Raw genomic sequence first — 14394 nt, forward strand, 5'->3', positions numbered from 1 at the left:
AGTAGTTCCAGATATCTTTCAAATATTGACTCAGATCAATCTGCTAATTTTCAGATTTGAGCAAGAATTTATAAACAGTCTGATGAGAAAACACACCGAAATTGACGAAAAGTACTTCTGGACCGGTTTGCAGGATATTAGCCAATCAGGAATATATTCTTGGGGTACAGTGAATGGAGAAAAACCGGAAGCTGTGACATACACTAACTGGAATTCCTTGCAACCAGGTAAATTTGAAAATCAAAAATACATAAAAATGCTATCCTTTTACATTGAGCAAGAAATGGAGTACCATGTTACACAACTCCAGGGATGAAATAAAATAGTTAGTGACAAGTATGTCAGGTTTTTTTGGGAAAACCAGCCAATGGTTTTAAATATGTTTCTCATGCCTTTAATCTTAGAGTTTTCAGGAGGATGTGTGGCCATGTCCAATGGCAATTCTCTTGGAAAGTGGGAAACTAAGGACTGTAAAACCACCAAAGCACTTTCGATCTGCAAAAAATATATTGGGCAGCCCAAGGAGCCAGAAGTGCTCCCAAAGCCAACTGATCCCTGTCCCCCTGGGTGGCACAATGGATCTGGCCTTGCCTGCTACAAGGTAAAATGTTATTCCTGTTTGATGTTAATTGCTTGTTACTGTCTGGAGCAACTGTGTGAGTATGTGGTGCATAGCTGCTCTGAAGTGTGTCTTAGAGGTGTTTTACACCAGGAGGGGGGAATTGATGTTGATGCCACAGCATTTGCCCTGTGCTGCCATCTCAGGGGTCTGTTGCTGTTGGAGGGCACTGTATCCTTATCAGAGCCTGCTGCCAACTTGAACGCAGAGACACCTGAATAGGGAAGGAAAGCACTTTGCATCACCTGCCCTTGTTTTTGCATCACCTGCCCTTGTTCTTTTCCTTTCTATACTCTTAGCAGTGTAGATAGGAGAGGTGGGATTTTCTCTGGTATGAGTATGGATATAAAAAACATGCAGCCTCAATTGTATTTTACTGTTTTTGTAGTGAGCAAGGAGTTTTACTGATTTTGTAGTGAGGAGGTAAGCAGCTGAGCTGTTAGATGGAATGGCTTAAACAAGTTTATATTTAGAAATGCAGGATTTTCCCTCCTATTAACAGTGAAATCAAGTTAAAACTGAGAGTGTTCATTGGGTTGTTAATTCATTATTTCTGGACTCCGCGCTTGGAGTGAACTGTCTCTTGTAAACACCTCGTGGCAAAATGGGGAAACCCAGCTTGAATAACAAGGGTGTGGGCAAGCATTCTGAAGGGAAGGTCTAGCTGATGTGCAGCGTAACTGTCCCATAGCTGATGGACATGACAGCTGGCCCTGGCAGATTTTCCAGAACTGTTGTTGACCAAATGCAGCATGTCTGTGCAGAGAGATCTAGCTGATGGGAATTGGCTTGGACTAAAGCCAGAGGAATCAAGTGGAAATGTTAGCTGAGGTGTATGAGCCAAAGTTGCAACACTGATGCGTACAGGTAGCAAAGGATATGCCAAAGAACTCCTTCACCTGCAGCACCCAAGTGAGCCCAGTTTCAGGGAACATTAGGCTTTGCAGTTCATGATAAACTTGAAAGAACAGCATCCCTTAAAACTTACACTTTGACTTGTAGTTTTGGAATGAGTTGGGTGGTGTTTTCTAAAATTTTCTGGTAAAGAAAAACAGAGGAAGTCTGTCATATGGAATATGTTGAGTTTGAAATTTGTCAGCTAAACTTCAGAGTCAGGCTGTTGTCAAACAAACCAGAAAAAAAAAATATTAAAAAGTGAAGTTCTCTCCTTTGGAAATACCAGTTGTTAAATCAGGTGATCTGATTTGGGATCTCAGGTGATCATGTTTGAGTAGTACCAGGAGTGTTTTAAAAATGCTGTCACTTCTGTCATGTTCTGCTCTGATGTTTGGCTGTTGTGAAGTTCTTCCACAGTGAAAGAGTGCTGCGAACCAGGACCTGGGAAGAGGCAGAAAGGTTCTGTGAAGCACTTGGAGGCCATCTGCCTAGTTTTAGTCACTCAGAAGAAGTCAAGGCACTTCATTCTATCCTGAGAAAAATGATCAGGTAACAAACTAGCCGTGCTCTAAAATTTTGATTTCCGTTGCTTTCTGCAGTAGATCGGAAATGCTGCTGACCCCGAATGGCAAGTATGAGACAGTGTGCAGCAATTGTGTTTCCCACAGTAAGAACAGCTAGATGTGGTATTTGAACTGCCTTGCTGGAAAATGTCAAGGGAATACAGCTTGGGCAAATACTTCACATTGCTAGAGGCAGCACAGGAAAAGAGAAATGTATGTAATGGAAGATACTCAAAGCAAATTAAGTCTGTTGGTATAATAAGTATTTCCTTATGTTGAATTTTGGCACAGCTGGGTGGTAGTTAGTACCTATTATTTACTGATATGTCCTTAAGAGACAAGTTATTATTCCAGTTTTGCAGATACATCTCATTTTTATTCATGAAATATTTTATTCATGCTTCCTGACTAAACTAGGTGCTATCTTTTGAAAATGTGCATAATGTAGTGTCCAGCAATCTGGTTGGCACAGATCCCATTTGGCATAACTGCAATAACACTATATGGGCATTAGATGGGTGTGCTGAGTTTTCTGGTATCAACAAATTAAATGCTACATAATTTATGAGTTTAAACCTCTATTTTTAATGAAATGAACTGTCATTGCAAAGCTTTATTAGGCATTGGTGTGATGTCAGATCCTTGTGTAATATGTTTTTTTTGATTGACAGCCTGGTTTTTCAGAACTTTTGCCAACTTAAACTCAAATGCTACCAGTTATGTGATCTAAATTTTTTCATCAACAGACTAAATGAGGATTATATCAAAAGCTGCCAGCACACAACACTGTGATTAAATTTTAAAACCTGATGACTGATGAGATGCCTTCTTGAAAAGACTGTGAACTTTTTTTAGAAGTGCACAAGTCATGAAAATTACTCAGTGTTTATGTTAAGAGACAAAAACAAACTCGTATGCTCTATATATAGATAGTTTTGCTTGTGTAAAAGCCACTTGTGGTTCCTTTGCTAAACTGACTGAAGTCCCTGAAATAAAAATCAATGCAGAAATTATATATAGCTTAGATCTTATTAGACACTTTTGCAATTACAAATTTTGTTTTAGTGTACCTGATCTACTATGAAAAATAAATAGAGAAGTAACATTTTATTGTCCCACAAATACTTGGAACTGCTTTTCAGCTTGCAGACCATCTGAGGTATTAATTATAGTTAAGGACCATTTTTTTGTTAGGAGTTTAAAGATGGAGACTTCTGTCTTTCCAGGAAGTCAGCTGACACACAATGCTCCTGCACTTCCCATACTTCAGAAAACTTGAACTGAAAGAAGGAAAGTCCCAGTACTTCAATTTTATTCTACCAGAACTTAAAGATAAGGGGCAATATATTGAGCCAGTATAAATCGAGGTTGTAGTCAGTGTTGCAGTGACTGCACATGTCAAATATAACTGAAAATACAGTATTTTCATCTAAGTTAACCTCTTTTTCAGCACTTTTTTTTCACTTCATTCTGAACTGGTGTACTATGTATTTGATATTGCCTGAAGTATTTTAAATGATATTTGTTTGTTTAGATAATATAATTGTTGAAGATAGTTTTGCTTTTAAATTACTCAGAGGTGGTGGTTATGTAAAATACTTTGGAGGTTAAGTTTCAAGGGTAGTTTGTCTGAAACTTAAGTTCATTTGAGAAAGGAAATAGAAAACCAAGTGAATTATTTTGCCAAGAACAAATAACTTAGCTAACTGGGAGAAATCATCCTAAGGTAATGTTAGATGTGATTAGCTGCTGGAGTGCGCTGGCATGCAGTTTGTTCATGTTCCCTGTATTTAGTCAGTGCAAACTCTGACCTTAAGTATTCATTCAGTGCATTCATTTCAGCTTGGGGAAGGAGCCACACCTCTGCTCTTTTGGTTTTGGGTTTTTTCCCCTTGCACAGTTCTCTGGTGACTCATTGAGAATTATTTGTTTTTAAATGTTAGCAAGAGTCAGTTTGGTTCACCAGGAAAAGGGCAGCTTGCCTAGTCCATTCCGTTCTTGACTCGGATTCCACCTTAGAGGCAAATAAGAGCTAGAATTGCTCCAGCCAAGTCAGGCTATTGCCATTGGAAAGGAAAATAAACTTTGCCTGCCAACCTTCCCTCTGAAAGAAATAGGAGAGAACCTCTTTTCACTTGAAGGGACTTGATACAGGCAGAACAGATCTGGTTCAGTTACTTCCATTCTTTTTGGACTGAGTTTGTGAGCATTCTGCAGCTTATAGCTGGCAGCAGTGCTGGACATGGGGAGAGTAATACCTTGGATTGGTTAGAAATGACATTTCAGTGAGGACACCTCACTGGAAAGAAATCAGAATATGAACAGTTCTGCTGCTGTAATTATTCCGAATCTAGAAAGCCTCATGAATACTTGAGTTTGAAAGAAAAAACTGATCTTAACCTGCTGGCTCAAACAGCAATAAAGCTGAGATGCAGGCTGTAGTAATTGCAGTAATTCAGCTTCTCTTTTCTTCCACTCAAGAGTACGTAATTAGCAGGATGTGATTTAGCTAGTGCAGTAGCCTTTCACAGGGGGAAGAACAGAGGTTTAGATGGGATTCATGCGTAGTTTTAGGCCAGTGCTGCCTAAGATTAAATGGTGCCTTAAATTGCACCCTTAACGAGTTGGCCCAGATGTACACATTACCTCATGTCAAGAACAAGATTGACCTACAAACCCCAGTAACTTCACTTAGGCTCCTAACCTTGTGTTGGAGCTGACATAAAGGACAGAAAAAATTATTTTTCTATTTCAGCAGTTAGAATATGATTAGAAAAATTACTGGTTTACAGTCCCTTTACCTCAGTCTAAGCTGTATTTATCCACTCCTGTAGAACATTGACTTTTATGAAGTTTTAGTCTGTGTGAGAGAAAAAACACCAGTATTCTGCAGGGATTGCTGGAGATTTAGGGTCTTTCATTGTTAATCAGTGTGGAGTCCATTGTAAAGCACAAATTGCACCTTTTTTTTAGGTTAAAACTCAGGATAATCTAGGTTTTAGAGACAGTTCCAGTGTAGCTCAAAGAATACGCTAGCGATAATAAATCCATTTTGATACAGATCCATAGGATGGATTTCAAATGCTTTGCAGTGTGAAGATAGATGCCTGAAACACAAACAAATTTGGTGCTGCAAGCTTAGTTACAATAGAGAGTCTTAATTCATATTTTTCTTCAGTAGTTGCTGGAATTCTTTCCTGTGATGAGATGATAGTATAATTTCAGAGGACTATCAGAAGGCATAAAAGTACTGTCAAGTATAGTGTGGCAGTTCCTGAATTAGTCATGGTCATGTCTGAACAGTTCCAAAAAGAAGCAAAATATGTACATTAATGTGCAAGAGCCTAGTCAGCTGAAAACATTGTTTTGTTTGCAGGCCAGTAATTATAAAATGGGAGAACAGCTAATTCTTGACCTGGCACCTTTTTTTTTTTTTTTTTTTCCCCTTTTTAAATCTGTTTATTATCTGAAAGCCAAATAAAAGTTGACAGACTTTGAAAAATTGCTCTAGATCCTCGGGTAATTACTGCAAATTACTGCAAATCCTTTTGAAACAAGTTTCTCAAATGGCTGAGGCTAAGGGGAACTCTACCAAATAAAATACTGTTGCCCTTCTAGGATTTCATACTTAGCCCACATACTCTGGGCTAAGCTTTTTCCTGGTACTGCACTGTCAGTATTTTCAGGCTGCTCGGCATCTTTATGGTGATATGTGTGGAAAGCTAGTGGCGCAGCCACTATGTGTGTAACATATTTGTAACAAACGTTAAGACTTTCTTAACACTGGCTTGTGATTTCATAACATTACTTGTCAGGTAAGCCTAGGTCTGAGTCCATCCCTCCTTGTAATAAAGTAATTTTCATAAACTTTCCAAGTTCTGACTTTAAATCTCTTTCTTAAGTTTGTTAGCACTACTTTTTTGGGAACCTTTTCCAAACTCTGACCTCTGCTGGTCAGACATCTCTTTCCGTTTTTGAGCCTAAATTTATTCCCAAGATGTGGTTCATTCAGACTTGATGTCCTTTTTGCTCAAATAGCTCCTCTTCTTGGTTTAATCTCCTAAAATATTATAAAGACTAATTATATTCTTTCTCCTGTCTTTCTTTGTAAAGGCTAGACAAGAAAATCCTTAATTCTTGTTAATAGCCTAAACTTTAATTTCCTCAAATGTCCTGTGTTCCTTCTCTGTGTTTGATACAACATGAATTTATGGAATTAGTACTCCTGATACAGTTTTGCAAGAGCCCTGTACTGTCGTATCTGTACTTATTCTATTGCTGTCAGACCACTTTGGTGAGAGTGCCCTTTCCACAGCTCTTTTGCAGTAGGGTTTCATGTAGTGTGTGATTTCATAGAAAACTCAGCCAAAAAAGGAATTGATTTAGTTAGTTTTCTTCTGTACAGAAGAGGTCCTAGCCCTTATGCTTGTTTTCTCTTTGAACTGCTACAACTTGCAGTAGTAAACCTTTGTTTTTGCTGGTTGATCATAAGTAATGCCATGACATAGGTCAGTCTTTTTATAAAATGTGCTGAACCATGCTTGGTGTAAGATTTTTGTCTTGTTTATTTACAGCAATGACAGATGGGTATGGATTGGAATGAATAAGAGGAGTCCAGATTCTTTGGGAACCTGGCAGTGGAGTGATGATAAACCTGTAAGTTAACTCTTAACCTGGAAACATGATGTCCTGATTTGTTTCAACTTGGACTGAATTGAAAGTAAATTGCTAAATATTTTAATTAAAATATGGCAGATCCTTCAGTAGATTAATAATTCAGAAGAAGATTTTGCACTTAAGAGCTATCATCCAGATGGATTTCCAGTTAAAAAACATAGCTTTAATAAGGTCAACCTAATTTCCGTCTCCATTATATTAGAATATTTAATATAGTAACAGTTAATAGAAATATAGTAGTAAACATCTAAAAGCTGGTGGAGAGAACAAGGTGTCTTCTTGGCGCAACAGAGGGGAGGGTTTATCAGTTCATCTCCTTGATATGTCAGACTTCTCCAAAAATATCTTCTTCACTGTAATTGTTTTGTTTGCCTGAAATTGTGAGTTCTTCCCCCCACCACAGTAACAGATATGGAGATTCAAAATTGATTGAGTAACTGCCATTCAACACATATTTTAATAGTAATAAACATAATGGGACCTCAGGTTTGAATGGTTTTCTCTTGGGTTTACCATAGCAAACCATAAAGTGCTGATTCTTTCATCCTCTCCATCACCTTGTAGGTAACTAGTGTTGTTATGCCACTCGAGTATCTGGAAGATGAATATGATACAAGAGACTGTGCTGCATTAAAGGTTAGTTTCAATGTTTTTAATAACAACATGCGTGTTTTTACTTAGAAGTATGTGGAAAAAATACTTTCTCCAGACATATATTGAATTTAGGTTGAGATGTTTTCTTAACATAGTGAAAAAGCTGCTGCTGTTCCCTTTATCAATCTACATCTATTACTAATTATTCTTATTCAAATAGCTTTTTATGAACCAAGCACTATGCTAATGATAACCTTTCATATGACTTCTTTTGAACCTTTTTAACTACAAAATATTTTAGTAACAATGCTGTTTGCTGTTGCATAATGCCATACTGTGTATCTCTAGTATATTAAACATAACTCTTAAGGATGTATCATGTCGTCTAAAACAAAAAAGCAGAACCCTACTTGTAACTTCAAAATCTAAACTAGTTTTTCTGAACTGCAAATTAAGAAGAAGTTTGAAACCTGAAGTAGGGGAGTGCAGTAGCCAGGATAGAGCATGTGTTTGTGTTTATTTTATGTATTTCCTTGTTTACTGGTGAAATAGACTGTTAGTGCTTTGTTGGTTTTTAATTTCAGATGTCAGACCTCTGCTTTACTTAATTTAGTCTTGATGGCGTAAGTTTTAAAATGACCTTTACCTTTTCTGAAGCATCACCTGACTTTTTACAAGATCATTCCAATAACTTCCCTCTCCTAAGTGCTAGTTACAGACATGTTATTTCACTAAATGATAAAAAATTCTCCTTACTGGAGAGATCAGCAAAAGTGAAGTCAGTTCTTTAACCTTGATTGTAAGAAATAAATAAGAAAGATTATTTCTGTGCCAGTTTCAGCAGAAATGAGAATCACTTCAGGGGAACAAGTTGCAACAGATAATTTAATAAAAAGCATCTATGAGATCCTGTGCGCCACAGAAACCCTAAGAAATAATATTGCTAGAAAAGACTGGTATGCAACTGACCGTAAACCTTTACCTAATTGCTTCACATGGGGAGTTATAGTTGAAGTTACAGTTGTATCTGTTCATTTTTTGCAAACTATACTGTGGGACACCACCATAAAATACACTGACTTTGCCGAGGTACTTTTTTAATACGATTTAGTTTTACATTTCAGAGGTGTATGCTGTGCTAACTCAGTTCTCTGTTTCTACTTTTATACAGACCTCCCAGTTTTCACGGAGGTCATTTTGGAGATTTTATTTCCATGAAGGCAGAGACCTGGAATTTTACTTCAGGCCTTTTGATTGTGAAGCTAAACTTGAATGGGTCTGCCAGATAACTAAAGGTAAACTGCAGTTACATCCATTTATTCATATAAAGAGTTTATTACAACTGAGTTGTCAGTGTTGCCCAATAATAGAAACTTTCCAAACAATATTTTACTGTTTCCTTTCTGAAGTGCTGAGAAGACAGTGCATGAAATGTCTCACCTGTGTCACGTACAAACAGGTGTACAATTAGAATATTCGAAGATACATCAGCAAATAACTATGAAGAGAATGCAGTATCACTGCTCTCATATTCCTTCTAGTCCTGTTAAGTGAGAGGTGGTTTCTTGTGAGGTGATGCAGGTCACAGACTTGCAGAATTTGTGTGCTTTACTTAATTTTTCTTAGTGATATTTGTAACTATATCACCACGAATATCTTGGGTGTACAGTTTGCATCAACCTTAGGTGAATTAGCCTTCTGGTAAAATTGGTGTACTGGCTCCTCAGTGTAGTGAAAGAGAGGCATAGGAATACAAAAGAATGGTGTGGCATGTCTACACAGATCCAGGATTTCTCATGCAGTGTGAAAAGTTATCCAGTAGACTTTTATATTTTGTTTTTTCATTAAAAGGTGTTTCAGGGGATGAAGCTTTCTTGTTGTGGTGAGATGCTGGTGGATACACTACTTGGATGCTTGTATTCTACTTGAGAGATAAAAAAAAATGTGAACTCTTAAGCGACTATTTTTTTTTTTCCTCTGGACAGGTAGCACTCCAAAGACACCTGAGTGGTATATACCAGGTAAATGGAGTTCTTGTGTATTCTTCCACTATGTCTATATGGTTGTTTATACTCAGTATTTTTTATTAGGGTTGTTACATTGCTACTGCAATTTTTGTTTGATACCAGGAAAGGTTATGATAGATGGAATTTGATTCTGAGAGAGTTCAGAATGCAGAGTGTTGACTCTTCCCGGTGTCAAACTGAGATTTCTTACTACATTCAGAAAAGGATTAGCTTTTCAGAATTTATTTCTTACGCATGTGGTGTTTCTTCTGCGTATAGATGAAATTGGAATTCATGGAGCCCCACTTGTTGTTGATGGAGCAGAGCTGTGGTTTGTACCAGATAAAAACTTGAGCTACCAGGAAGCTATTTCCTACTGTCAAAAAAATGATAGTGATTTAGCCTCCGTGGAGTCTTACCCAAAACTCAGGATAATACTGTCTCAAATAGAAAAGGTAAGGCAGTGTAATCGCTTTTGACAGTTACTTTACACTGTAGGGAAATTTTCTTGCCAGGTTTTCTGATATAAGAAAATGTTAATCCTTAATTTCTTTCTTTTTCCTGTTGGCCTTTGTAGTTCTCAATTATACTGAAAAGGAATAGATGAATTAAATGAGAATTATTTTAATGACAATCTTGTAAAAAAATTTTTAAGTAGACTTAAAAACATGAAAAAAACCAAACCACTCCAAATGGAGAAAAAGTGTCATAACAGGACCACTGTATAAGCATCTCACTGTCTGCAAATATTTCATTAACAGTTGTACCAGTTCTTCATTTTATGCATGGGACAAGACATAATTTTCCACATGATGAGAGGACTTAATTATAAATGCATGATGGTCTGATAGGCTTTGCTGAAAGGGATTTGTGGTATTCATAGTATGAAAGTACATACTTTTAAGGAATCTTACAAAAACGTTTCAATACCTCAGTGACTAATTTTGTCATTACTTTATCTTTGGTAGAGTCTGGAGCTCTTTCTCTGTAGGTTATAAAATACTGGATTTACTTCTTTTTTCCACAGTTATCAAACAGCGAACAGAAGTGGTGGCTGAAGTTTATTGATTATGGCTACAGCTATCATTCACCGTATGTAGAGTAATTTAAAGATGCTTTATTGCAAACTTGATGTGCTTTTCAGGAATACAGTTAACTAGAATAGTTGATTCGGAGTAATTTAATAATAACTGAATTAATAATCTACTTCTTTTTTGTCTATCAGAACTTCTGGATTTTGGGCTTTTGGGCTTAGGCACCTTAGTCTTGTCATGGAAATCCTTGAAATCTGTAGTCCTAGTAGCTAATGTATTCCCTTGATCTTTAAAGTGCTTTTATTGGATTTTTAAACCCACTTCTATGTTCTGTTAATACTTGCAGAACTGACAAAACCAAAAAAGCCCTGTCTGTTGACTCTGAAAACATGTGAGGAATACCTGAGAACAGGGAATAGGAAATTGGTTTAAAACATCACTCTTCCAGTTAGGTAATGCCAGAGTCTTGGAGAGCTTTTAGTATAGTCCTGTAGAGTTGGGATGACTCAAAGCAAACCTTGCTTCAAGCTCTTCATGGCTGCAGAGAAGATTCACTGGCTTCTTAAAAGGAAAGTCCTTCACTTTCCAAAATACTACAGAAATATACTACTGTGAAAAGAAAACCAGAGTTATTGCCCATTTCCCTCACTTGTGCTGACAATGTGCTCTGATTGCAGCATGGTGATAAATAACCTCGTTCTGCACATCTCAACAAAGTTAGTTTGAGTGTGGTACACATCTACTGAACCTACCATATATTTATCCTAGTCTAGTCTAGGCCATGTAGAAATAGTTACCAGCTCATATTTTAGTGTGCACTGACTGTTGCTATCAGGGCTTCCTCTTGAAGATCACCTTGGATTGGAGATTAACTCTGAAATATTTATATCCAGTTTACAGTTATTTCCACGCTTGCATGATAGATTCCTGAGAGAATGCTGGTATGTTTCTAGAAAGAACTGGTATAGAGGTAAGGCTGTTTTAATTTTTTTACCCCATCTGTCATTACTGTATTTATAAAAAAAAAAAAAAAGTAATTACCATTCTCCCCATATTCTTATATTGGATGCAAATGATATTGAATTAGGAATGAATGGCTTCTTCATAATAATCTGATTGAATTTTGAATCATTTATTACTTCCTCGTGGTAGAAGCCACAGGTAATATTTCTTAATGATCAGAGGCAAACCTGAATTCAGATGACAAATTTTGATGATTGTCATTCTTTTTGCAACATACATTAATTAGGTGAAATCTCGATTTGGTGGCTACTTTTCTGTGTTGATGCTGTGTATTCTGAGCTCTGGAGTTTAAGTCTGAGAGCTGTGTTAGTTAAAGCAGGTTTGACTGCATACTTGCAACCATATATACCTCTGGAGGTGCAAATTTCATTAAGTAGTGGAGTCATACTGTAAGAGATACACAAATTAATGGAAAAGCCAGCTGGTGGTATTTGAAGCTTGTTTCCTTTTTTCAACACTGTTTTATGTTGGGGAAAATTTATAACCTCTGGAGAAGAAGACGCTCCTCCTGTCTACTACCATTTTGACTTTAAATCATGTTTTCCCCAACATTCACTTGTATGCTGCTGAACTGTTTTCATCTCTATTAACCAAAAATTGCTCTTGACTAGGAAGTCAGTCCAGTTACTGAAGGAGTCATGTAAAGCAGTGCAGGCGAGGTGCTCTCCACATGGATGCTGAAGGATTCCTTTTGGCTTTAATGACATTTAGGTCACATCCTCTATGCCAGAATATGAGATTAGTCCTCATATACAGAATCTTTTTTGATTATTTTTCTTTTTTCAAGTTTTCTCGGCTTATATGAAATGTTACTACTGGAAATAAGGGTCAGACTCTAGATTTTTAGGAATTTTATATTACTGTCCAATATTAAATCATTTATCTTTGCCTTTTTCTCTACTGTTATTTTTAATGCTTTAGATTGCATAGTAGTTCACTGTAGTTGCACTGAAAAGGACTTCCCTTCAGATTGGTTTTAGTCATGTCATAAAGTATGGATGGGAATTGGAATGTGACGTGGCATTATCATAACTGTTTTTTAAAACTTCTATCTCTGCAGACTACCCAATTAACTGTAATGTGAAACTACCCTTCATCTGTGAAAAAAATAATGCCTCCTTACTAGAGAAACATGATCCCAGTTACCGCCCAGTCAGAGGAGGTTGCCCTAAAGGCTGGCATCAGTTTCGGAATAAGGTACAATGATAATACAGATTAATCATCCTTACCTATTTTTCATAGTCCAGTTACCTGGAATGCTCTTGTGGAAGAGATGAGGAGGTAGCCCCTGTGTTGAGGAATGAACTAGGCTTTTGAAAACTATAAAAACTGTGTTTTGATTAAAATAATCTCCCTCACTTCTGTCCCTTACTCAGGATTGATAGTTTCTTAATTTCAAAGCATTAATTTTCAGGTTTTTTGCTTTCCCATCACCACATGTTTAGGTCCAAGAACATTTGTTTTGTTGTCTGATCTTGGGCTCTACTTGAATGAAGAGAAGGATTAAAAAGGGAGAGGATGAGGTTTCTGTGGCAGAAGTATCTTGATTCTCTTGCTGAGTAATCTTAGGCAGGCAGCAAGCTGGCAGACAGTTTCCTTACTTGCCTTAAGGACTTAACTCACTTAAGAATTAGAAGCAGCTTTAACCAACAGGTCAGAAGACATAGTATAGTCTATTTCAGTAGTATGTTTTGACAGTCATCTAAAGTCTTAGTGAGACTCATTCCTGTTGTTTGGTCCACCATTATTCTGTATGTGTCCATCAGATCTGCACACTACATTGTGCTAAGATTTACAAATTTACTTTATGTCATTGCGTAATAAAGCTTTTGAGTTCCCATGTAGTTTTCCCCAAAAGGTAATTACAATACAAGGCATTACACTATCTGACTGTAGAGTTCATGTGTGAGTTCTCATTCCTAAAACAATACATGATTCTGATGTAGCCAATAAAATGATTGAATTCTAATCCTCAGTGAGTGAGGAGTTAGTCAGTGGGATCATTTTATATTTAGCTATTCTGATGAATCTAATAAATGCTTGCAGCTAGTATCAAGTTCCTTGCTTCCTGCGAAAAATAATTATATGTTGTTGCAGGAAATGAGAAGTGAGTTTTTAGGGTTGGTTTAAGAACCTTTTCATATTTATTTTTTAAGCAGAATGGTAGGATGAAAATCCGTTTCATTATGTTTGTTTTGCAGTGTTTCCAGAAGATGAAACCTGAATATTTAACATTTAATGCAGCTAATGAAAAGTGTGTAACTTTTGGAGGCTCTCTTCCATCTATCTCAGATCAAGCTGAGCAAGGTATGATGGTGAACTAGGGGCACTTTTAATATGCAGCTTCACTTCCAAATTCAGAATAGGTCTGCTTAAGAACTTGAACATGAAATCGTTTGGTTATCTATAGGCATACTGGGAACATTCTAAAAATCCAGGACCAGTTAAAAATGTATGGTCTGTTGTGTGCATCACTGGAAACATAACATGGAAATGCAGTCAGCAGACATTTGAGCCAGTTTGAAGAGCAGCTTCTCTGTATGATCTTAACTTGTTATAACAAGAAAAAAGATTGTAAAACCTTGCATGGAGTTGAGCATGAGGGGTCATCACTGAATGAAGAATTCCCATGTTTTGCTTTGCAAGTTAAAACATAACTGAGACTGTAGACTTTGCGCTATGAAAACTACCTCAGGAGCTGCTTCCAAGTTCAGCTCAGCTGTCTGTGTGGGAATAAGGTGGCAAACACAATGCCTGCTAGACCGCATAGGACCCTCTGTGTCTGTGTGTGCCTAGCAGCTTAATATGGCAGTGTGTCCAAACTGACCACCTGCAGGCTCTCCAGGGCACTGATGGGAGGGTGGAAGGCAGGAGGGCTGCAAAACATAGAACTGGTCTGCCTCTCAGCTCTCTTATCCACTAGAGTCAATGAGGGAAATGCAGTGGGGAAAAAATGGATTCACATTGGCTGCAGGTAATGT

The 14394-nt window shown here is 37.2% G+C and overlaps 1 protein-coding gene across 2 annotated transcripts in view; it reads left to right on the forward strand.

Annotated features, from left to right (window-relative positions):
- The window catches only part of LY75 (lymphocyte antigen 75), a 41570-nt gene that overhangs the window by 11711 nt on the left and 15465 nt on the right, over nt 1-14394 (forward strand). For both annotated transcript variants that reach the window (XM_027878523.1, XM_027878530.1), the window contains exons 11-22: nt 55-227; nt 405-601; nt 1923-2065; nt 6654-6735; nt 7321-7392; nt 8522-8645; nt 9336-9371; nt 9636-9811; nt 10384-10448; nt 11284-11360; nt 12474-12610; nt 13615-13720. In XM_027878523.1, the coding sequence (XP_027734324.1) occupies nt 55-227; nt 405-601; nt 1923-2065; nt 6654-6735; nt 7321-7392; nt 8522-8645; nt 9336-9371; nt 9636-9811; nt 10384-10448; nt 11284-11360; nt 12474-12610; nt 13615-13720 (1388 nt within the window). The remainder of the gene's footprint in view (nt 1-54; nt 228-404; nt 602-1922; nt 2066-6653; nt 6736-7320; nt 7393-8521; nt 8646-9335; nt 9372-9635; nt 9812-10383; nt 10449-11283; nt 11361-12473; nt 12611-13614; nt 13721-14394) is intronic.

This window comes from Empidonax traillii, unplaced genomic scaffold (genome assembly GCF_003031625.1).
Source record: "Empidonax traillii isolate 1590-97213 ecotype Southwest subspecies unplaced genomic scaffold, ASM303162v1 scaffold5:size3517227, whole genome shotgun sequence".
NCBI lineage: Eukaryota > Metazoa > Chordata > Aves > Passeriformes > Tyrannidae > Empidonax > Empidonax traillii.